The 24,137-nt window shown below is 39.6% G+C and overlaps 1 protein-coding gene across 1 annotated transcript; it reads right to left on the reverse strand.

Moving 5' to 3' along the window:
• Positions 1 to 271: 271 nt before the first annotated feature.
• htr7c (5-hydroxytryptamine (serotonin) receptor 7c) lies at positions 272 to 23,542 on the reverse strand. The gene is made up of 2 exons (XM_075469086.1): positions 22,791 to 23,542; positions 272 to 2,172 (listed from the first exon to the last, which is right to left on the reverse strand). Exons 1-2 carry the CDS (start codon positions 23,255 to 23,257, stop codon positions 1,434 to 1,436), a joined length of 1,206 nt encoding a protein of 401 aa, XP_075325201.1. The 5' UTR covers positions 23,258 to 23,542; the 3' UTR covers positions 272 to 1,433.
• Between the last annotated feature and the right edge of the window lie 595 nt (positions 23,543 to 24,137).

Consider the following 24,137-nt stretch of genomic DNA (forward strand, 5'->3'; position numbering starts at 1 on the left):
AATGACCACAAAAATATACTATGAAAGCTTTTATGTTGCCTCAAGATGCATATTTATATTTCATGAAAGACCTATCAATGCTGGGTAAGTGTAGTGAATTTTAAAAGAAAAATGCTAAATCTGAAAATTTGTGGAAATACAAAGGCTTCTCGGCCAAGAATTCTATCCAGTTTGTGTGGAAGTGTACCATGCGATGTTACTGATTTAAGCCACAGTGACATTTGGGGTGTTTCTTTATTTACAAAGTGATTAAATACTTTGCCACAGCCTCAGACTGTTTTCCCAAAGTAATGACAAAGCCGTCAGACAGAGCAGTCATGCACATCTGTCGATACATCAATTTACACAATAAAAAAAGAGGTCAATTACAAAATGATACAGCAGGACATCTGTTTGAATGAAATGTACAGTCTTTTCACAAAATCGAGGTAGAAAAAGCACACTCTGCTCGACTGATGACATTTGACAAGGGCTTGTTCAGGTCACAGAAAAGTTCAAACCATGAGAGCAGTCATGAGGGAAGTGACCGCATCTTGATTCAAAGGGGAGACAGAAACACAGTTGACAACCAGTGAAACTGAAGAGTGCCAAGATGTTGTTTTTTCAAGTGAAAAGGTCAGGAGCCAGTGATGATCAAGGCATGATGACAAGAGTAAACTCCATAGTACTGTGGTTTCTGACACTTACTGTAATGAGTTCATGTTTGATTCAAATGTGTGATATAGTGTTGGGTTAAACCAAACACTATATCACAAATCTGACAAACTGTCCTTCAGTGATCGCACTCTCTTCTCCTTGTTATCACCAATTTTTAAACATTCAAGGTGCTACCATGGAATTTAGTGAGAGGTCCAAATTGAAAGCTATGACGGAACATAAAGTGATATAAACAATATATACGGTAACCTTGGCAAAAACACACCTCAAAGTGAAAGCTCCTGTGTTAAAATGAATCTGGGATACACTCATGTTGAAATGAAGATGCTCGAAAGACACTGCAACAAATGTTTTTCCTCATAAAACATCAATTTTGTTAATTTACAGAAATCTGTTTGTTTGCTTTGTAGTCTCTTTAAAAGCCCTAGGGAAACTGTTTGTGTATATATGTCATTTTCTTTGTGGCTGGAGTATCACACCAAAAATCTGGAGCTGCGAAGTAATTGTGGCATATGCACAAAAGCTGTGTCTGCTTGAATGGCCAATCAAGCAGACTCTATGATTTTCTTTCCAAGAATAGAATGACTGAGTCACCCACAAACTGAAGTAATTGTGCTGTCTCTGTGTCTTGAAAGCCACCAACAGCGACTCCCATTCTGTCAGTCTGAGTCTTATCTTCAGGCCAGCTGTGTACACTATGCCCTTTAAGCACCAAGTGTATTGTACAAGCACAGGGTCACCATACACCAAAATATACACTGCTTCACCATGCATGTTTACATCTTGAGAGCCTCATGTACACCCACAGCAGACAGCCGGCGGTTGATGTTGCGGTAACGGCAGCGCAGAAGGTCACGATAAGTGGAGCGCAGGTCTCGATTGAAGAAGGCGTAGATGAAGGGGTTCATGAGGGAGTTGGCGTAGCCTAACCAGAGCAGCGTGCGCTCCAGCCAAATGGGGACACAGCTACACTCCACTCCACAGACAAAGGGCCTAGCAGTGGACAGGATAAAGAATGGCAGCCAGCACACAGCAAAAACCCCCACAATCACCCCAAGTGTCGTGGCTGCTTTCTGCTCCCGCTTGAAGATTGAGATGTTTTTGCGGTCACGATTCAGCAGGCGGGACAAGGCGGCGCATTCCTCCACCACACCTGGAGGCTTCAGGCCCTGCATGCGCATTGCCTCGTTGGCCACTGTTTCAAGACGCTCGCGGCGTGACAGGTCAGTGAAGCGGTGTTTGGCGCCGCTCTTACGAGCAGCCCTGAAAATCTTGTAGTACATGACAAGCATCACCAGCATGGGGATGTAAAAGGCTACAGCTGTAGAATAGATGGTGTAACCAAAGTCTTGGCTAATGAGGCACACACCGGCTGTGTTGACGTTTTTGGCCCAGCCACAGAAAGGTGGCAGAGTGATGGATGCTGACACCAGCCACACTCCTGCAATCATCTTGGCCATCAGCTGACCATTCTGCCGTGCTGGATAGGTCAAAGGACGTGTGATTCCCAGATACCTGCATGAGAAAGAGGCAGAAGAAGTGTTACTTTTAGGCTTCAGGCAGCTTTCTAACAAAGGACTAAAAGCTGTTGAAGCTGCATTGACATTTTCTCTAAAACTCTAACAGTCTCCAATACAGTTGGTGTTTCATCTTTAAAAAAAGTATGGATGATCGCTTATGACCAGCAATGCAATCACACACTGGAACTTGCAGTTCCAGCATCCAGCTGTAACATCAAATACAGTCCACTCATTTCCAAGACAGATATATTCATGACAAAGCATAAGCTCTGTGATAGCCTAGAGGGTTATTGCTCCTTTATTCAGACTCTTAGAGCTTAATGTGGGGAGGAGGAGCTGTCAAACAAACAGGCAGCTAAGCAGTTTCAAAAGCAGCTCGAGGTGTCAGAAATCAAAATAACTGTAAAAAGCTTTGATTTGAACTGAACTGAGAAAATATCCACTATTTTCAAAACACAATAAATCTGTGCATACTTTTCTTTTGGCTGGATTTACACAGCATCAAATGTGCCATTGATGAAAGTTGTACACTTAAGTCTTGAAGTTTTTATTCTTGTTTCCACTCTATAATAAAAATTAAATAGGCCCGCATAGCGCTGGCCAATTCACCTTGTCATTCGGGAGTGACGCCATCAAACTCTGTGGAAGTGTGGGAATCAAACTCAGCTCTGTCAACTTGAGAAGGATTCTCCGCCCTCTCAAGTTGTTTTCAGATGTTGAATTCAAATTAGTCAGATCCAGTCCTAAAACCATACTTTCTCTTTGTAGATTAGCTTCAATGTGTCTACACCAGAGTTTTGTGCTTGTCAAAGATGGCATGGTGCTCTTTGGAATCTGCTCTTAAATTCAGATTGAGGACAGACAACTTGGCTGTCAAACCTGTTAAATGCTTCTCATTCTGAGATCCATTTCAAACTTTAAGAGTACTTTATGACAACTCCTCCACTGCATGTTATAGCCTGCAATTTATAGAGGAGGTGGAACTGATGTAAAACAGAATCACTTAGAATAGACAATAGGGGGGTGGTCGGTGGCGTAGTGGGTTAAGCAGCCACCCCATGTACAGAGGCTACAGTCCTCGCTGCAGCTGGCCCCGGTTCGAGTCCCGCACCAAGCGGCCCTTTGCTGCATGTCTCCCCTCTCTCTGCCCCTTGCATTCCTGTCTCTCTCCAACTGTCCTATCATTAAAGGCATAAAAAGCCCCAAAAAAACATTAAAAAAAAAAAAAAAGAATAGACAATAGGGCTTTAATGCATTGTAGATGAAAGCGCTCAATTCTAAATATGCAGACACACAGAATTCATCAGCATAATCCCTCTTCCAGAATTGATATGAGACAACATATGTAGGGTGGTAGTGGCACAGAAAAAATGACACACAAGAACCTCAACACACACCTTTCATGTCAGTCAAAAATAAACAACAGACTTGTTTTTTACATTGCTGCAAGTGATATTTGCCAGTGGATGTAAGTGACATTGGAATCACAGCAGATATTGCCATTTAATCTGAGGTGCTATACACTATTGTTGTGTACATCTTAAAGATCCCTTGGCTCGGGTTAGCTGCACTAAGTGCAACAATTTCAATTCTCCTATGCCTTTAACCACTTCTCTGACTAGTCTACAGCCCTCACTTAAAATGCACTTAAGCTATGTGGCAGTGACTTAATACAGCCAGATGAGCAATGTCAAATAGATACAAGACAGACGCACAGATGGGTGAACTCCAAGCTTTGGGAATTCTTAGGAATACATAATGGATTACCAGTAATGCAGTAGTCCTCTCTGGCAGCATTATTCAATGATGAGGAAGGATATTTGTGTCTGGAGTTGTGGAGGGCAGTTCTCCATAACTAAGACTCATTTTCAGCCTGTTAGAAGCTGAAGTTGACACAACAATAGCCCAATATCCCCAGTGTGCAGGTAAGAAAGAGCAACGTAATTTATTCAGGGTTGGGTCTCTATGTACCTCATGTAAGTCCATTATTCATTCTGTTTTAGATCCAGCTGGCTTTTTACTGCAAAATGCTCCCCTGGGATTAAAAACTATTTCATTGTTAGGCAGGTAACGTGCAGTTGATGTGTAGAGTTGAGAAATTCTGTCTTGTTACAGATGAAAATAGTGTTAATGGGAGCTGTGAGAGGCAGAAAAGGGCAGCTGTAGGTCATAAAACAAAAACAATAAGCTTAAGAATATAGTATGTTTTCAGAAAAGTGTACAGTGAAAACTAGAAAGACTCAAATGCAAAAGTCAAGTCCAAATTAAATTGCAGTACACATTGCAAAATACATAGAACCATATGGATCATATAATATCACAGAAGCACAGAATCATGCTAAAACCTGTGGCATCAGATTATAATCACCTCGCATGAAACAACATGAGCTGTAAAGAAGGAGTTACACGCACACAGAGAGAATTTAGAGGGCTTTTTTCAGATCTCCAGAGGATTTGGGGCATATCCACAGCAGCCCCCAGGGATTACCCAGCCACTGCACAAAAAAAAAGCATGCCCAGGCTAATGGAAAATGTTATTATTTCTGCCAGGCTACCAGCTAGAGCACAGTAAAGTAAACTATTTTCTGCACTGAAGACCGTAAGCGGCCCTGGTGTGCTAGAGTCTTCAGTCATCCGCAGTGGTGCTTCACAAACCTTTTACATCTGAGAGGGGCATACATGATGAAATATTAACTATGCAGCAGCCGGTTTGTGGGGGCAAAGTGATAAATTTAGAAAAAAATAGAAAAAAGTAACAAGTTGGAAAAGCAGTCTGTCATATGACATTGTTCCTTTAGAAACTATCCTCTGAGAGATCTATCATTCACTTTAATCTTGTGTCATCGCACTGGTGGCCAATTCAAGTAAGTCTTAAAATTCAAGTGACAGAGATCACAGAGATGTCGATGTCGCCAGAAATTAAACCATTTTTGGTGAAGAGCTGTCTCTTTAAGAACTAAAAAGTGCAGCTTGGGTGCTTTTCATCCCGCAGTCAGCTGAGGGTGTCACTGTTTTTATGCTTGGTTTGTTTTATATGAAGTGACTGAGAGTGCTGAAAACAGTGAAAATCTGAAAACACAAAATTCCCCAATCAACCGTTGGTCAGATATCTGAAAAATATATGAGAGTAAAGCTTCAGTCCTTGATGATTATATCAGTTTGCAATCAGTCAAATACTTTATAAAGTTGCCCCTCAGGCAGAAATAAATTTTAAAAAAAAAGCGATCAACTCTGTTCATTTTATCAACTGCATTTATTTATTCTGAGTCACACTGAAAACACAACAGCTTTCTACTGAGAGCTCTGGGATTTCTCCGACATCAGACAACATCCTCAGCCCTGAAGGAGCACTTCAGCTCTCCTTTTCTATCTGAAGAACAACCGCACAACACACACTGAGCTGCTTCTATCACAGGGCACAGCACACAACATTAGTTGAGTTGTAATTTCTTTCAATATTTCAATTTTGTGCTTTACTCAGCATTCTAGCATATTTTTTGTAGTTCGCACTGGCTACCTCTGTAGGTCAGGTTCTCTTTTGTTGTCCAAAACTTCTGCTTAGTCTTTTTCAAAATCTCACTTACAGTAGACTCGTACATAAATGAAAGTGTGTCATTTCTGGAGACACTTCTTGTTTCAGCTTGTATTTACAGCCTCTGTGATGACAATGTCAGCCTTAGAGCAACCTGGAACATCTCAGGTGTTTGATGATTGGCCAAAATTGTTTTGCACAAAGATTCTCAGGAACTTTAGCAATCATTTCATCTAGCGCTTCAAGTTGCTGTTTGACTTGTCAGCAGAAAAACTTGGCATGCCTTGGAATGAGTCTGTCTATAGTGTTGTCTAAAGCCTGGCAGAGCTGTGCTATTCAGAAAAACAAAATGCAGAAAACAACTGTATATTAAGGACAGACAACTTCATGGTACAAAAACAGAATTAAATTTACGTTCCACATACTTGGTTTCATGATAATCAAAGATAGTTTTTAATCATCCCTAAAACATTACATTGCTTGCTAATTATGTTCCTCCAAATTGTTTCGAAATGACCTTGTAACACCTGACTAATGGGCGGCAAATTGCTTCTCTTAGATTATTGCTGATGTCTTTCCTCTTTGGCATTGGACACATACCTTAATGGTCTAGACCAGAAAATTGCCAACACATCTGCTTTTATAGAAGTGGTTACACTTGCAGTGGTTCAGAAGGCAGAGTCATCATCTGCCAGTTGAAAGGTTGGGGGTTCTCTGTCACGGCTTCCTCAGTCCACATGTTAAAGAGCTCTTGACCAAGACATTGAACCCCACATTACCACTGATGCCTTCATTGGCCTGAGTTGTGTATTGAGTGTGTGTATGACAAAGAAAAGGCTCTGCAATACTAGACAAGCATTATACATATGCAGTTCATTTCTCTCCCTTGGCTTGATTCAAAACCTCTGGCCAGCTATGTATTCTATAAATAGCTCTGGCCTTGAAGTCTGAAAGATCTTTATGATGTCTGTTTTACTTCCTCCTGATTGTTGGAAAGCACTGGATTGGATATTTTATGGCCTTCTCAGCTCTGCTCACCACCTGTCAGTTTAGGGATGTTTACTGGCTCTAACCGCAATAGTAATGATGGGTAGCTGTTGGTTTCTGAGATGGCTGTCTTTACCCTACAGCCTTTACAGGGTGTTGATCAGGGTAGAGACTAGGGTCAAATGAAAGATGATATCGACGGCACATTACGCTTAAAGACAACAGCTGAAGGTGATTCCTTCTGCGTTGTAGCCCAGACAAAGAAAAGTGTCATCCAATCACCTCAGAGCATAAAACTCCAACTGGACTTCATTAGGTGTCAGCTTTCAAAGCCAGCCATTACTGCCATTACTTACCGGTGAGACACATCATTCAAACTGGGAAAATGGTGCACAATGTTGGATAATCTATCGAAGGCATTAATTGTTGCATTGCCCCCAAATCTAGCATTTAGGTCAGTAATGTTTTTTCCTGTCTTAATATGACCTTTTGACTGTCTTTAGTTTGTTTTTCACTGGTCCGTAGCTGTCCTTTCATGTAATCTGCTTTAAATTGGTGTTGTTGCTACTACGCTGTTATTGCTGTGATTGCTGCTCGCCCTGTCTGGTGAGCTGTCACTGCCGTATCACAAGCTGTAACACACAGCTGAAATCTGACATGAATTGTAAAGCTGAGTGCTGTGTGAGTAGTTTAAGACGTTAAAAAAAAAAAAAAAACATGCCATTCTCTCCTGTCCTAATACACCTTGATAACATGATGGTCTTGTTCTCTTGCTGGTGTTTTGACCTCCTTTCTCTGATAATGACAACCTGTGAGAGCTTCTCTCTGCTCCTCTAGTTCTTAAGCTACACTTTGCAAGCACTTACACAGCTATCTGTCCGTGATCCACAGCTTCTTGGTCAGTCTGCAATAGTGTTAACGTAAGTGTTTGGAGTTAATTGATTCATCTCATTGTTAGTTGTTGTGTTGTTTGGTTGGGAAACTGTTTTGATTTTAACAGAAACATCCAGCTTCTTTTCTTATGACACATAGATTTATGCATCTCGTTATGCATTTCTGATACAATGAAGAAGATTTTTGAGTAAAGTTTATGGTTACGTTTTAAAATGTGTGATTGCATTTACCCAGCTATAAGCTGCAATTTTATCAAATGAGAATATTCCATATTTTTTTCCTGTATTTCTTGTTTCATATCAATCAAGGATTCCCATGAGATGTTTCACAGAAGAGAAGGTTGGAATTTCGATTTAGCACAAAAATAATCAAAAGTGTCCATTCTACATTTGTACATATTGATGCGAATGTAAGTGGTAAAGAACTAATTAGCAAAACTATATAATTCATCTAAAGTACATCGTTTTTGTTTATACACCTGAAAGTGTTCAAATATAGCAGAAAATCACAGTTTTCTGTGGAATCTAGTTAACAACTGACCCTTTTTTGATTGAATTTCATTCAATTTTTTAAAAAGTATTGATAGATTTTGCTTTTGCATAATTTGTACAACATCTTTATGGAAACATAAATTACTTTTTAAGATATGTATTTTGAACTTTTCAATATTTCAAAACTAACACAATATGTTTTTACAGTTTGCTATTTTTTTCTCATCATTGTTGCTTGAATGTGACATAATGTACCATTCAAAAGGCACAGGTAAGCTTAATTTACAACTAATGGGTTGGTGTCTACAAGGATTATATTTCTTAGATGTGAGGGGTATTGTCAATTCCAATTAAAAGTGCCGCACTGATGCCAGCCCAGTCTCAGCAGAAAACGTGTAATATATGCATTTGTCCGCTTGACCAAAATACAGTAGTTTCACAATTTATTTTTGAAAGTTGCGAAAGGATAACGTGTCCCCAAATTAAATAATGGGGTCTGTCCCAGCCGTCAGTGGGCGAGAGGCAGGGTACACCCTGGGCAGGTCACCAGTCCATCACAGGGAAACCTAACCATATAATACTTATTTCTAACCCTTAACCTGTACTTTTAACTCCTGATCATTCCCAACTGAGAGTGCTGTAGAAAGGTGTGGAATCACAAGTTGGAAGGAAGTAGAAAAGAACAATGACTGTTGAAAACACTTTGCAGTATTGCACAGTGTTTTGAGACAAAATTTACAAAAGCATGATAATAACATTGCTTTATTTTTCTGTCCAGCACTTTTAGGACACTTCTCAGCCAATACAAGCTTTTTGTCGTCCGTGTGGTGTAGCATAGGGTGCACACAGTAAATCTTGAATTTTAGGCCGAATGCGTTTCAGTAGGCAGTGAGAGTTTTCTGTGTCTCCATTAGGGAATCAGTGTACCTCTTCACACCTTTTACTTTGACTCTCTGAGGGGATTTTTTTGTATGCATTATGCCATTTAGTGCTCCTTGTCAAATATTAAACCAAAGTTTTTGTGGTGGCATCCATGGTGACCAGATTTGTAATGCAGCTACGAAGCCTCTAAATGCTTCTCTCTGAAGAAAACAACATGTGTACCTGTGTGTGCTTGCCACTGACAATTCTGAAACAAACTTACACTTCTGTGTTACATGACATGTGAAGTGCTGTTGTAGCCAAAAACTCTCTCTAAAATATTTTTGAGTGTGCTCCTTCTCTCTCTTTAGCATTTTACAACCCAAGTCTGCAAGTGGAAAGTGAGGAACTATTTGCAAGCAAGTCTGTGTTCTTTTTTTTTTTCCTGTCATGATGATGAGTGGAAGTCAGGGTGAAGAGCCCCTCCATCTTTGTCACCTTCCCTTTGGTTCTGCCACCGAGCGCACACTCTCTCTGTAAAGACACCTTGAAAACTAAATAGGCTCAGAGGAAGTTGCCACGATGTGAGAGAGGAAATTTCTCCTCCGCTTCTTCTCATTTCACTTCTGACCTTTTGGAAAAATAAATATTTAGCAGTCTTAGTTACCAAGGATACCACAGGCAGCTCATCTTTTGAGTCAATTCACTTTTCTCCAATTTTTCATCCAGATAGAATTAAGCATAGCTGAAATAGCTATGCTGCCTATTATATGTCATCATTTCATTGCATGGCAAATTGTATAGGACAGTGTGGAGTAGCCAAATTCCTCCACAGAAGATGCAAACATGTAACTGTTGGAGGTTGTGCTTTTTTTCCGCCTCCTACCCTCAAAGTGACCTTTCACTTTAGGAACATAAAAATATCAGATATTTAAGAGACAAACTGGGAGCAAGAGGATGCTACTGATGCCTTTTTTCTTAAAAAGGAACATCCAGACAAAACGTAGAAACAAAAATTCCCAAATCAAACCTCTACTAGCTTATTTTGGTAACCTATCTCATGAGGCCTAGCCTAAAATAATCCCGGATGAGCAAAATAGAAATACCTGATAAAAATAAATGTCACTATTTTAAGGAAGCCTTATGATAATGAGTGGAAACATACTGCATCCATGTGTCATACGACAAACTCCGCTGGCGCTGAAAAACACAGTCTTTTGCCACCCATCTGCCTGAGCAAATGTTCTCCATCTATCAAAATGTTTTAGTGCTAGTCTTTATGATTGCCTGCATTTTTATCACAATCAGTTTGAGAAACTTTCTGATAAGAAAATTGCACCTGAATGCAAGGACATAATAGCTGATTAAAAGGTACACTAGAGGTATTTTCTTGCAATTATCTTGTCTGAGTGATATTTTTGTCTTACAGAATAAAACCTTTACCTGTATGGAACATCACTTGTGTTCTTTGAATGTAATTAACATTGACAAATACATCAAAGAAACACGTATGTATGTGTTCTCTCTTTGCCAAGGTTATGTGCAAATGTTGGTCATTTATTCCTGTCATCATCTCATTCCAACCAGCTCCGCACCGGAAACCTGAGGACAGTTATGATCTGCTAGATGATGAATGGGATCTACAATATGGGTTTCCAGTCTTCTTGGGTTTGTCATCTTTACTGAAAATATTCATTTAACTATAAATCAGTTAGTATCTTCATATAGAAAAAAAAAATTAATTAGACAAGTGGGTTAAGCTACGCCAAGAAGTTATTTCAAACTACATTAGCAGCATTTCTGCTAGGCAGGACTGATAATAATTTGAGAAAATAAATTGAAAGCTGTTTTTTTTTGTATCAAAAGACAAGAAGGAAAATGGAATCTATGTTCCTTCTCCCCGTGTGCATTAACCAGGTGACAATATGACTGATGACCAGAATATTCATTACTGCTGTTTATCTTGTCTTTTTGCGGCGGGGCAGATATAAGACGGTTTTCTCACAAGAAAGCATATTCACATTTACATAACATTTCAAGGATTAATCTCAGCCTAATTTGTAAATATACACACACAAAATGCCATTGTAGGTGAGCAATCATAGCTTTGACACAAACATGACAAGATAATAACACTAATAATACTGATACTAAATCATGTGTGAAGAGACAGTCACTCCAGTCATGTTCAACACAGCAGTGAGTTTCATATTAAATCAGCAATATTGCCTTCAGTCTTTGAAAATTAAATAAAAAAATTATTCATCCATGCATCATATTTAAGGAGATGAATAAACACTAGAATCAGCTCGGCATTAAACTTCATCAGCTGAGCTAAACAAAATAATATGTGGTTCTTTGGAAAAGTGTCACAAAACCACACGTAGGCCTGATAAAGATCTATACATGTGGAACATTTCACTTTCTCTCATAGTTACTGCATTATTGTGTACTCCTCAAAGACAGACATATGTTCCACCAACAGCAAAATGCCCTGGACACTTATAAGGTAATGAGTTATTCTTTCATTTGGACCTGGTTTATTTCAATTCATGATTAACAGATTGTTTTTTTTCAATTTAAACTTGCCAAATTAAGTCTATATTGAAAGTTATTATCATGTACTTTTTTCCCCATTGAATTCACACATCTAAATACTATAGAAATCCATCCATCTGAGTCCACTGTTTCTGAGAGTCAGGCATACATACAGCCTGTAGCTTTATCCCAGCTGCCATTCTACCACAGGGTGAACAAAGAGTGACAACCATTCATGGTTACTACCACAACGACAGCCACAATCAAACCCAGGTCCCAGAATTCACATGTGAATGAGTGCACGTGAAATATCCTGTTCATGTGTCACCAAAGAAACTTTCAAAATGCTGTTACATGACTCTAATACTGTATTTAAACCCAAACTATGGCATTTTCCTCAGCCTAAACAGGTGATTTTGATTCTTAACCCCTAAAAAAAGTGTTTTACTACCAAAACTTACCCAGTAAACAGTGCAGGTAAAGGAGAAATGATGGCTAAGAATAGGTAAAGAGCAAATGAAACTAGAAGTGAAAGCAGACAAAATAAATATCATGAATGAAAAGATGAAATTGTAGAAACACATTCTGTAGTGTTTTTTGGATAATATTGGAGCTGACGTATCAGCGCGGCCGCCATCTTGGATGGGTCTCATCCAATCTCACATTGCATTTATTTCGACTGAGGACAGTGTATATCCCCAACTACAATAATCATAACTCCCCGAATTTTTATGTCTATGGTCTCAACTCCACACAGAAACAACGCATGCGGCATGACGTCACTTTGCTGCGTGCCTTAAAGCGAAGAAGAACACGGCAGCAGCTTGAAGCTGGGGGTGCGAATGTCTGCTATGTGGAGCTATTTTAAAGTGGGTGACAAAAACGTTGCGATTGCAAACTGTGAGATATGCAAACTTGGGATTTCAAGAGGTGGCAAGGACATCGCTAACATCCAGAGGTGTCAAGTAACGAAGTACAAATACTTCGTTACTGTACTTAAGTACACTTTTTAGGTATCTGTACTTTACTCCATTACTTATTTTTCTGCCTACTTCTGACTTCTACTCATTACATTTTCACACAAGTATCTGTACTTTCTATTCCTTACATTTTCAAAACAAACAGCCTCGTTACTCTTGGCTTCAGTTTAATAATGTATTTCACGTCATGTGCGCCATCCAATACAGATCAGTGGCGCCATCCACACCTAGTGAGAACGAGTGTAATTGGATGAATCATATAACGCAAACACTCATCGGTTAAGCTATTCGTCAAATTTGTGCTGCTGACACACAAGGAAATCATCATTCGTCAGAAGCAAGCAGGTGTTCTACAAACTGCAAACGCCAAGCTGCGCGAAGCGTCTAACATAATCTTAATGTGTGTGCAAAATTGTTGCACTCTCCTACTCCGTGCCATTTTCAGAGCGTTTTAGGTCTGTATGTAGTGATAAAGAGCTAATTTTCCTTTCAGTTTTTGTCTTGACTGTCAGCCATGACAAAGGGGGAACGTGCGTGTGTATATCTTTTTTCTTTGAATTTTTCAGGCAGTAAGGAACTTTCTCGCGCGCACGAGAAAGTTTCGCGTGGGCACGAGAAACCCTTGGGTTTTATTTTACTCTCCCATGTCATTTTAAGGGCTCGGTACAATTCATATAGTGGCATCTACCTTTTTGTGTGTGGGTTTTTTTTGTTTTTTTTAAATTTATTTAAAGGTTACTTTATACTTTTATACTTTAAGTAGGTTTTGGAGCACATACTTTTTCACTTTTACTTGAGTGAAGAGGTCAAGTTGATACTTCAACTTTTACCAGAGTGTTTTTAAACTGCAGTATCTATACTTCTACTTAAGTAACAAATGTGTGTACTTTTGACACCACTGCTAACATCCTTGATGAGAACAGGAACAGGCTCAAACCTGACAAGGCAGAGATGTTGGTTTACATCAAGAAAAACGTACATTTCCTTCTGTGAAGCCAGAGGAGGAGAGTAAGAATTAGGAGTGCAGTTCCAAAAAGCACATTACTGGCCTTACTTTATAACACTGTGACACTTTTATTTGCTTATTTGTTTACATGCCTGCCAGGTATTTCAAGTTGAGCTGCTGCTCGTTTTTATATTAGACATTGTTGCACTAAACTACAATGTGAAGAATTTCTTTATTACTTGATTACTTTTTTTGTTCAAGCTACCTCACAGAAGTGCTCTGTTTATAAGTGTTAAATGATAAAATAAGTGAAGAAAATGAAAAATCAGGGACATCCTGGATCTGTTTCTTCGCCGTTCTTCATTTTTCTAATGTACTGTAGAAGTATCGTATCAGGACTCGGTATCGGTAGATACTCAAAATCAAATGACTCGGACTCGGGGGCAAAAAAATCTGATCGGGACATCCTTAATATTTAAGGCTTCCTATAAAGGATGTTGGATATCTGGTCACATTTTCCCTTGTACTGCCTCTTCCAGTCAACTCCTTACTGCATCTTGCATAGACATTGCGTTAATTTCTGATATAATGCACAATCAATGCTTCAAACAAGCACAGGATACATGAGGCAGCCATCATAACCACGTGAACATACAAGTGCAGTCCCAGCCCTTGTCTATGACTGTCTTTCGCCTTCTCCATGGTCCAATTTCACATAATGATGGTCTATTTACTGTTGGAGAAACTTGCATGGTTTAGTTTTTAATAAAATCACAAATTCAATGTTAACTTAGATGTAGGATGGGATATTTCTGATAACTCCTATAAGAGAGCTAAATTGGACCTGAATGTGACGGCATTGTGTCTGAATGAACACCTTGGGGCTTTCTGTAAAAATCACCATGGCATTCCTAGGTCAGTCCTAGGATCATTTTCAGTTAGTTAACACTTCCAACACCGAACGAGACAGAACTGCATGCAGTAATAGTAATGGATTGGGGCGCAATGTAGCCAGTGGGTTAATTTGGCAGATGATTGGTTTTTTTAGTGGAATCCAACAGACCAAAACAAAATGTAGAAGTGCTGCACAAATTTGCCACCTTCATGGGTTTCACTGCCGTTATTTTTTTCCCCAACATTTGAGCCACGTGAGCAAAGAAACCATGATGAATCAGATTATAAAACAAAATCTAGCATCACTGCGACATGATAATCCCTTGTAAAATACAACCTGAGGTAAACAAAGCCAGACTATAATCTGCTATAACCTCCCTCCCCCCAAGTTTAATGTTAATTCTCTGGATTGCATTTGATGGAACTGTAAATTTCCCATTTCCAATCCATACGCACAAGTATTTCAAGGTAGCTTTGCATATAGTGTATTTATCCAGTTAGTGGTAACTAGCTCTGGGGTTCAGTGTCTTGCTCAAGGGCAGTTTGGCAGCAATGGGTGTGATGTAACTCAATTAGTTATTTCCTGAACTAGAATATTTCCCAAACTTCTCAGCATCTTTCTGTGCATAATATAAGGAAAAATATAATCTGTAAAAGTCATATTATACTGCATCAAGTAAGTCTTTTCAATCGTACAATATTATCGGGTATTGAATGAAGAATTAGTAGACAACTACAACAGAGTGATGCACAGCAGTGAACATATATGAAGAGTGATGTGTCAGTGAGAGAGATATAAAGCAGCTAATTAAAGTCTGTGTCTGTGTCTTTGTCTTTGGCAGCATGACTGCACATACTCAAAGTCAAACATATTGTGCAGTCATTTATAAATACATCATTAATACACAAGGTAGGTCACTAGTTATATATGTAGTTATATATATATAGTTTTATATATATATATATATATATATATGTATTGCCACATTTAATGAACCATATGAATATTCAGCTTATGCACAGAGATGCCAAAGCTTGAGTTGTATAGCTATTCTTCAGCATCAAAATGGTAAATGTTGAATATACTACCTCCCAAGCATGATGTATGAGTGTGTGTGTGTGTGTGTGTGTGTGTGTGTGTGTGTGTGTGTGTGTGTGTGTGTGTGTGTGTGTGTGTGTGTGTGTGTGATTGCCGTCTCGCGTCTCTTTCAACAGGAAAGTAATTATCCTACTGCTTAGTAAATGCTCGTTGGAGCTCTGTTTAATCTTGTTGAAGAATGGACTCCACCTTTGTTACACCAAAATAAAGCATGATTTATAATGCGTTACAGTCACTCAGCACTTTACCCTTTTCTGCTTCCTCTCCCCTGGGATTGCTTGGCAAACAATGTGACAGGCAACAAATAGATCAAACAAAACTGTATCATATTACACGTTAAATTCCAACGCATCACTGCTGCTTCCCTGTATTCTTCCTGCTTCCTTGGTATAAGTTTAGAACACCAGGTCCATGTAACTCTTTTAAACATCCATAACTGCACATCATATTATTTGGTTTAAATCATGTGTTTTTCAAACAGGAGGAAGATGAAAACAATTCATGAAATCTGTATGGCATCAGCTCCTTCATTATCTCATTTCCAATTGTAAAAGCTTTATGTTTGATGTTTTCATTTTAATCTTTAAGTCCATCATTACAATGGTAATTCAACGAAAATCTTATTTAAAAGGCCTCTGACAGATATAACCAATTACAAACAAAATAATTTAACCATTTGATCTGATTCATGCGTGAAATGTTGTGCTGTTTAGAATATTTGATATTCTCCATTATAAATTCTAACCGAGTCTTATGTGCATGAGGTCTTATTTCAGTTCTTCTGCTCTTTGGAATACACTGATTTTCCAAAACTTTCAAATACTTAAGGGGTGGTCAAAGGGGAAATCTGACAGAGATTAAAGCGAGTACTATACTGCTGCAACATTCATTTGTTTTTACTGGTGGATTTTACTTATTTAATAGACTGTGAATTGTGTTAGGTAGCCACTACATTTACTATTTGTTCAGTTTAATGAAGGGTTTTTGGCTTTCATCATACAGAAGCATCCAAAAGGCATTCATTCTTGATGAGCAGATGTGTCCAAACTTTTGACTGGTACTACACATAAGGTGAATGGAATATTGTAAAAATGTACACATAACCAGTCATCAGATATCCAATTGAGACTAGTTGGCTAGCAGAGAAGAAAGGTGCCATAGATGTCAAGACATGAAAACTTCTGAGGATGCCAGAGGGCTCCACCTACTATAAACTCCAGCGCCCTGAGAATCTACAAACAATAAAAGGAAAGGCGTGAAGAGTGTCAGAGCCACCATCCTGGAGGAAAAAGGTTGCATTTCAATACATCAAAGAACAGATCCTTAAAGCGATACAATGTAACTTCTCAAAAAGCCCACTCTGGAGCTCCCCCTACAGGCTTGGAGGTAATGTACGGTTACACTGTCGTAAATACAACACCCTTTCACTTTCACTTTTCACGTTTGTTGACGAACCGGCGAGGAGTCAGAAGGTGCAAGCTATGTCGACCGAGAAGGTAAGAGTAATCAAATGTACCTGGGAGCGTGAGAGGGGTCTATTTGTTTTTGCGGTAGGTGTGCCAGAAAGCAAGTCGAAGTACTTCCGCTCAGCTCCCGGGCCGCTACCGGGCCGCTCCAGCAAAGTTACATAGCGCAGTTTTTCCAACTCAGACCCCCGAAGGGCATCATCACAGGCCAATCGTAATATTAAAACTCATTCTACCCGCACAAATTTTTTCAAGCTGTTATTTTAAGGTAGAAATGTTACATAGTATTGCTTTAAAGATTAAATCAGTGAGAGCTTCAGGCAGCAGAAGAGAGGGGGCGGGGATCATGAGGAGGCGGGGGCTAGAAAATCCTGGCCTGAAGGACAGGTCAGAGGCTCTGATCATGACAATGCAAGAACAAGCCCTGAACACCAGCTCCATAGAGAGAGGTTTCCACGAGGCACCAGGCTGTGCAGATATGTCCCTGAGAGTGTACAGCACATAGTATCAGGATTTAAGATGAGCTAGGACAGTATATACTGAGAAGCGTAACCAAAGGGTGGGATAGTGCACAGGAACATCTGTGTCAAATATGGGCTAGAAGTCCCCATAGTCCCACTGGAGTATGTTCTGAAAGTGGTTGAAAACAAATAAGCTGAGATCCAAAGGGATTTTAAATTCCAGAGAGACATAGTGGCGCTAAGAAGAGAGCAGAAGACAGCATGTTGGGATATATGTGACAGTCGCCTCTGACAGAAACATCAGTAGGAAGAAGCAACAAGAGATGGAAAAGTGCCAGAACTGAAGGAATAACTGGAGGGTGAGGAGGGTGAAGTCCAAGATAGAAATGTGCTGATAGAAACAGTACATACTGTGACTCTCAGACTGGGAAAGTGGTTCCACCAGAGGTACATGTGAATGTAGAACATGAAGTCCTCTGAGTTGTCAGCTAAGAGACTACGCAGAATCCCCTAACTCCCAGGCTTCTACCACCAAATCCCCAAAATGTGTGTGTGTGTGTGTGGGGGGGTAGTAGTACTTGGTCTAACTTCTAATGACTCATGAAATGGAAAAGAAAATCAAAAAAACATTGCGCCTTGCAATTTCACATGTCATTAGGAGATAGACCAAGCACTAGCTTCTCCTCCATGCTTCATATTACAATTTACAAAAAACCTTAACATGAAGAAGATGGAATATGTATGTGGTAATGCAACACCTGATAATCTGGGTGATCTGCAGAAGCCATAGATGGATTACCAAATAGAAGCCCGCAGGTCACTGTTTCTTACTTCAGACAAACTGGTCCAAAGCCACCTAAAAATAGAGCTCACCAGAGGACAATCACACAGTGATAAAACAAGCCTCTGCTATCATCATGCTCTCCTGCCACTGATTGTCAGTTTGCAATCATGTTAATCTGCTTTGGGTCCATTCCCACAAGCACACACACATATTCAGATATAATCACATGATTAGTGGATAATTTCTCTCAGACTTCATCTGCAATAAATGTCAAACAGGATGGAAACAACTACAGACAGTACAAGCAGCCCCTAATTAATGATAAACTTTTTGAAATACCTGCTCCCAGCATATCTATTCAATGCTGCTCATACAGCCCTTTTGTACAATTCAAACAACTTGTTTTTATGATATGAGACATTCTAGATTTAAGTTCAGCTTCCCCCTTAAAGGATGAAAGTGTTTTGCCTTCTCAATATAAAATAGCTGAAATGGTTTGTAAATTGAGATGTGTCTCTTGAGGTGACCAAACAGACACAATCTAGCTCTCCCTTCAGAATGATAGTGATCACAGGATTCAATAATTCAGATTAACATCACACGACCAAAACACACTTTCTGTCCCGTTCTGTCCCGATCTGCCTTTGATCTGATCACACTGGCCATGTAGAGAAGGTCCAATCCTCCAAATTTCAGCGGAATCAAATCAAATCAAATCAAATTTATTTATATAGCACATTTCATGTACAAACAATTCAAAGTGCTTTACATAAAATAAAAGCATTTCAGCAGGGAGTGGAAGAAGCATTAAAATACATAAAAGAATATAAAGAGAAACAAATAAAATAATTTAAATTAATTTAAAAACAAGCAACAGTCTAGATAAGTTAAAAGATAGATAAGAATGGCCGACAAGTGGGAAGTGAATACTGCCTGAGAGACTTGAGCTTAGGCGTCACATCGCATTACCACAGGATGCGTCACCTAGGTCAAGTCATCTGTGTCTGCTGCTACGGGTGGATGTTTCCCAGCTGCACTAAGCCAGGGATGTCTCTCCTGGGACAAATGCACACAACGACCTTGTAAAACTATTCTCAGATGGGCAGGGAAAGTCCTTGTGGGAGCTGTGTGTGTGTGTGTGCGTGAACTGGGCTCACCAGTGACGCACGAGCTGACAGAAAGGATGTGAAGGCAGTGGCTAGTCCCGCTGCAAGCTACAGTAAGAGCTCTAACATGTCTGATTTCTTCCCCGTCACGTCTCCTGCAGGAGCTTCAAGGTGATCACACCTCTGCTGCACTTTCTTCAGTCTGATCCCTGGTGGAAGAGTTTACGTCACCGTTGTTACGTGACATTTTCTCTTGGCCTACATCCCATCCATCTTCCATAAGTTCACTGACAGTCGAACCGAGCAAAATTTGCTCTGCAAATTTAACAACCGTCTCATGCTATATGGACCGCCTCTAATCTTTCAGCAACATCTTTTTTTTAAAGTATTTTTTGGGCTTTTTATGCCTTTAATTTTAGGACAGTTTGAGAGAGACAGGAAGCAGGGGGCAAAGACACGCAACACAGGGCCTCTCGGTGCGGGAGTCGAACCGGGGCCAGCTGCAGCGAGGACTGCAGCCTCTGTACATGGGGCGGCTGCTTAACCCACTACGCCACCAACCGCCCCAGCAACATCTTTTCTTAGATGTCTATGGAACTACAAAATTGGCGCTACCCTCATTTCCGCTTGTTCTGAATGAGTCTTTAATATTTGGGTTTGGCAATATTAAATATACAACATATTACTCTCACTGAAGGTAAAAAAAACTGACTGCATCCAAAAGAGATACTTTTGGGTAACGGGCACAAAAACTGTGCATGGGGGACACTGAAAAGTACTAAGATTTAGTAAGTAAGATTATTTCAGAAAGACCCAGGATTCAAGAAGAGGAACTTTTTGCTCAAACTTGACACAAAGCCTGCACCTTTTTTGTTGGGTGACAATGATAGACTGCATTAAAACTTTTTGCAATATTAGATTATATTTCAAGCATACTGTAGAATGAAAAGGAGCAACAGGTTGGGTAATTAGATTTGGAATTAATACAGGATGGTTCTGTTTATTACTCAAAGAGGTCATCTTTTTCCTGGGGGTTTTCCCTTTCCCTCTGTTAGCAAAATAGCTTCTGTGCATTAAAATGTCTACCAAAGGCTGTTTTGGTTGTCCAGGATTTTGTTTCCTCACATACTTAAAAAGGGGTAAAAGTATGTGCTGGATTACAGTAAAACATAGCTGCCTCATATAATTTTCTTATCTGGTCCTTTTAACATTGACAGCTCCTTTGTTGCTGTTTGTCTATAGTAAGAAGATCTTGACTGCTCTAAGCCACATTAAGAAATGTTGTTTCCTTTTACTGTTTCCTGCCTAACCAGGAATCATTCTTTAAAGAATGCTTAAATGTCAAGAGTCCTTTAAACTGTCTTTACGCAAACAAGATGACACTGTGAGCATAACTGAGTGAAAATTTTGAATTTTTTGTAGACAAGAGCTGAAATACCAACATAGCCAAAACAAGCAACTGTACGATGTCACAGACAGTATGTATATGGCTACTGATAAATATAGTGACAATTTTAAGAGCCTGTTTATACTTGCATGGACCATTTCCATCACTCTCAGCCCCAGCAGATGGGTTTGTTTTCAACACAGACAGACAGATATACAGTTCTCCAAAAAGCTAACAGTGTATAAGTTTCAGAGTGCAGGTTGGCTGAAAGCTAGCTCCAGCCGAGAAGGCTGACAAACAACTGATTCCCTAAAAAGAGGATAATGCACCGAAAAACAAAAAAATTGCGAAGAAGAACAGATGAAAAGCTCAGATGAGAGCTGCAACTAAATTATAATCTGTTACTTTATTTATTTTGTTTCACTCTACCACAAAGCAGATCTTTGGACACTTAAAAATAAAGCACCAACACATTTAAGATCAGCCCACAACTTAGATTGTTCCACATTTTTCTAATACTGCCCCCAAGGTGTAGTAAAATACTATAACATGTAGATGTGCGTTTGCGCAGAGTCTGCAGAAATATGTTCAAGCCATTAGCCAACTTCTGTATAAACTACAAATAAAATTATGTGATTGACCTTTAGAATGATTAAAAAGAACTATATCACAATTTCTTTATCTGCAGAAAGAGCTTTCAAAAGGTTTGACAGATCTAGCTATTTATCAGACTGGAAGTCTCCAACAATAAGACTTAGGTCCCCACCCATAAGATAAGGAGACCCTCCACTACTCTTCTGGCCAGTCCCCTACCTAATTTGCTTCACACCTGCTCTTCAGGTTTATTCTGCTAACCATGCCCCTGGGAATCCTAGATGACTACCAGAGACATTTAATGATGTCTCTAATTGCCAATTTCCTTCTTAATAAATTATCACTAACCCCATCATGAATCATATTCCAAACAGACTTAGCATTGTTTAATAAAGATGAGTCTGTTTCCATGGAGTTCAGAAAAAAAACAGGTTGCAGAAATTTCAATATAAACATCATAACTGTATCAATGTGACCTGTACGTGAATCCCTAATCTTCAGCTTCTCTCCAGTTCATTATTCAATCTGACCTGCCCAAAACCCATTCATAACTCACACTAGCTTTCCACACAGCTGACTGGAGCAATCTCATTTCCACAGCATGATATCTGTGATCCAGTTCTTCCCATGACATCATTAGCCCCTCAGGCGTATTTAGTTCACTCAGCTCATCCATTCATGCCTGATTCTGGACGAAATGCACTATGGAAATACTGATAGGCAAGTGGGAGGAAATAATCAGATCATCAATACTACAATGAGCTTTTGTCTCCATTTAGGCATTGAGGCAGAACAGGTGCAGCAATCACTTTATGTTTATTTCCATTTGGAATCCAGTGGGAGAAGTGGAAATGTGTTATTTGTCACATACAATCACAGCTTTGGTTTCATGAGCAAAGTCTCCAAATAACTGTAGAATACCTGAGATGCAGAATAGGGTCTGAATGGGTGGGGTTCAGGTTTAATCTCCCCTGTTTTGAATATGAATTCAAAGCAGCTAGCTCTGAGGCACTTAGGGACTCACTTTCATGAATCTTTTTTGAGCAATGTGTTGATGCAAAACATCAGTGTAATAAATCTCACATTTATGTATGAAGTACGACAGGAAAACAGGTCGCCTTTCTGAATGAAGTTTACTCACAGCACTTTGTGTGAAATCCCAGTTGCTGTTGCTTTGCTTTTATCTTTAAGGGGTGTACAAATAGAGAACAGTTATGACCTGTGTAAACAACAGCAGTGGAATTGTGATAAATCAACTGAAAAAGCTATGGCAGCTGTAAAGTCAATGGGTCAATGGCCGGTAGAGCAAATTAATTAAGCCTGCTATGAATTATTCACAGTATGTGTATTCATTTTTGGGTTAAGTGGCTTCAGATGGGTGGTTGATCTGGAATTTCGCCTTGCTCGCTTTACTTTAATTAATTGCTTCAGTTGGTATATGATCTCTCTTCGACTTCAGGGTACTAAAAAAGTCATAAAATTACATATGACATCTAAGTGCCCATTTTAACACATGGCACACTACGTGCGTAAATTTGGTACCTTTGCCAACTGGGCAGCATTTAATCCCAGCTCCTAACTTTGGAAACTTACCTATCCACGCTGATCACACACAGGGTCATGATAGAGGCAGTGCAGCACATTACATCCATGCCGATGAAGATGTTGCAGAACACCTCCCCAAAAAGCCACTTGCCTCCAGTGAGATCTGTCACAATGACAAATGGCATCACAACTATGGCCACTGACAGATCCGCCACCGCCAAGGATACCAGCAAGTAGTTTGAAGGTTGTCTTAGTTTCTTCACCACGCTCACCGCTATCACCACCAGCGTGTTTCCCATCACGGTGACTGCCGTGATTATAGCCAACATCATCCCGATGATGATCTTCTCCGGGCGCCCGAAATCCAGTAGCTGCTCCCCGCACGACTCGTTCCACATAGTTGTGGGGCTGCTGGTGACGAGGACGTTGTAGAGAAGCAGCAGAGAGCCATTGATAACTTCGGAAATATCCTCTTTCTTGTTAAAAGTGAGCTCAATTCCTGAAGTATTGAACATTACGGCAATACTATTCCGACAGGACTGCAAGGGACGCCTCGCCTGGGCGCTCCATTACGCGCATATTTGGGTATGTGTAGCCTGCTCTCGGCTGCTGTCCGGTGATGTTGGATCGAATGCGTTACAACTGAACTACATCATAGATCTAAACAAGTCTATGGAGTTTCTTGACTAGTTTTTGTTTTTGAATGATCGGTTTGAAGATGGAAACTTGACCTATTCGTCGAGGAAAATGTTCCTATAATGTGAAATGGCAAAATTTGGAGAATCTAGCTATTTTAAAAGGAATGCAGCTTCTGAGTATGTCCTCTCGACAGATATGTACTATTTGTGGGCTTGAGCTCATCAAACCGCACCTATCCACGTGACGCATCACATAGGACGCATGAGACAGCCTATTAACACATACAGAACAAAGACGACACAGCAGCGGTTCCAAAGAGGATACACGGAGCTCCAAACATACAAAACCTATAAATAGCATCGTGGGTCTATTTGGACTTAAAAAGTAAAAGACAGTTAGATATAGTAAAATAAAAGCTGGCGTTGCGATACATTGTAGGTTTTATTTATCAAGAAAAAAAAAAGGTTTGTCCATTTAGTACCTTTCTGTATGTTTACATACAAACTACACATTTTAATGTCCTAAAACACAGCTCAGTCTTTCTTGGAGAAAAAAAAGGACATACAGAAAAATGTGCTTTAAAAAATATCCAGTTTTCCCACATGCCTTATAGTTGAAGAGCAAAAAATAAATCAACCTCTTGGCATTTTGGCATCAATGACAAAGAACCTGTTTATAAATAGAACACAAAAAGCCAAATGAAAACCTCCTAGCTATAGTTGCTTCAGTGCACAGCATGGTTCTCAAATTTGATGT

Source organism: Odontesthes bonariensis, chromosome 6 (genome assembly GCF_027942865.1).
Source record: "Odontesthes bonariensis isolate fOdoBon6 chromosome 6, fOdoBon6.hap1, whole genome shotgun sequence".
Lineage (NCBI taxonomy): Eukaryota > Metazoa > Chordata > Actinopteri > Atheriniformes > Atherinopsidae > Odontesthes > Odontesthes bonariensis.

What these genes read in the sequence shown, in the direction of transcription:
- htr7c (XM_075469086.1), bottom strand. Translation starts at nt 23,257, where the DNA reads ATGTTCAATACTTCAGGAATTGAGCTCACTTTTAACAAGAAAGAGGAT. An exon ending in TGTGTGATCAGCGTGGATAG is followed by an intron (nt 2,173 to 22,790) that starts GTAAGTTTCCAA and finishes TTTCTCATGCAG; the next exon opens with GTATCTGGGAATCACACGTC.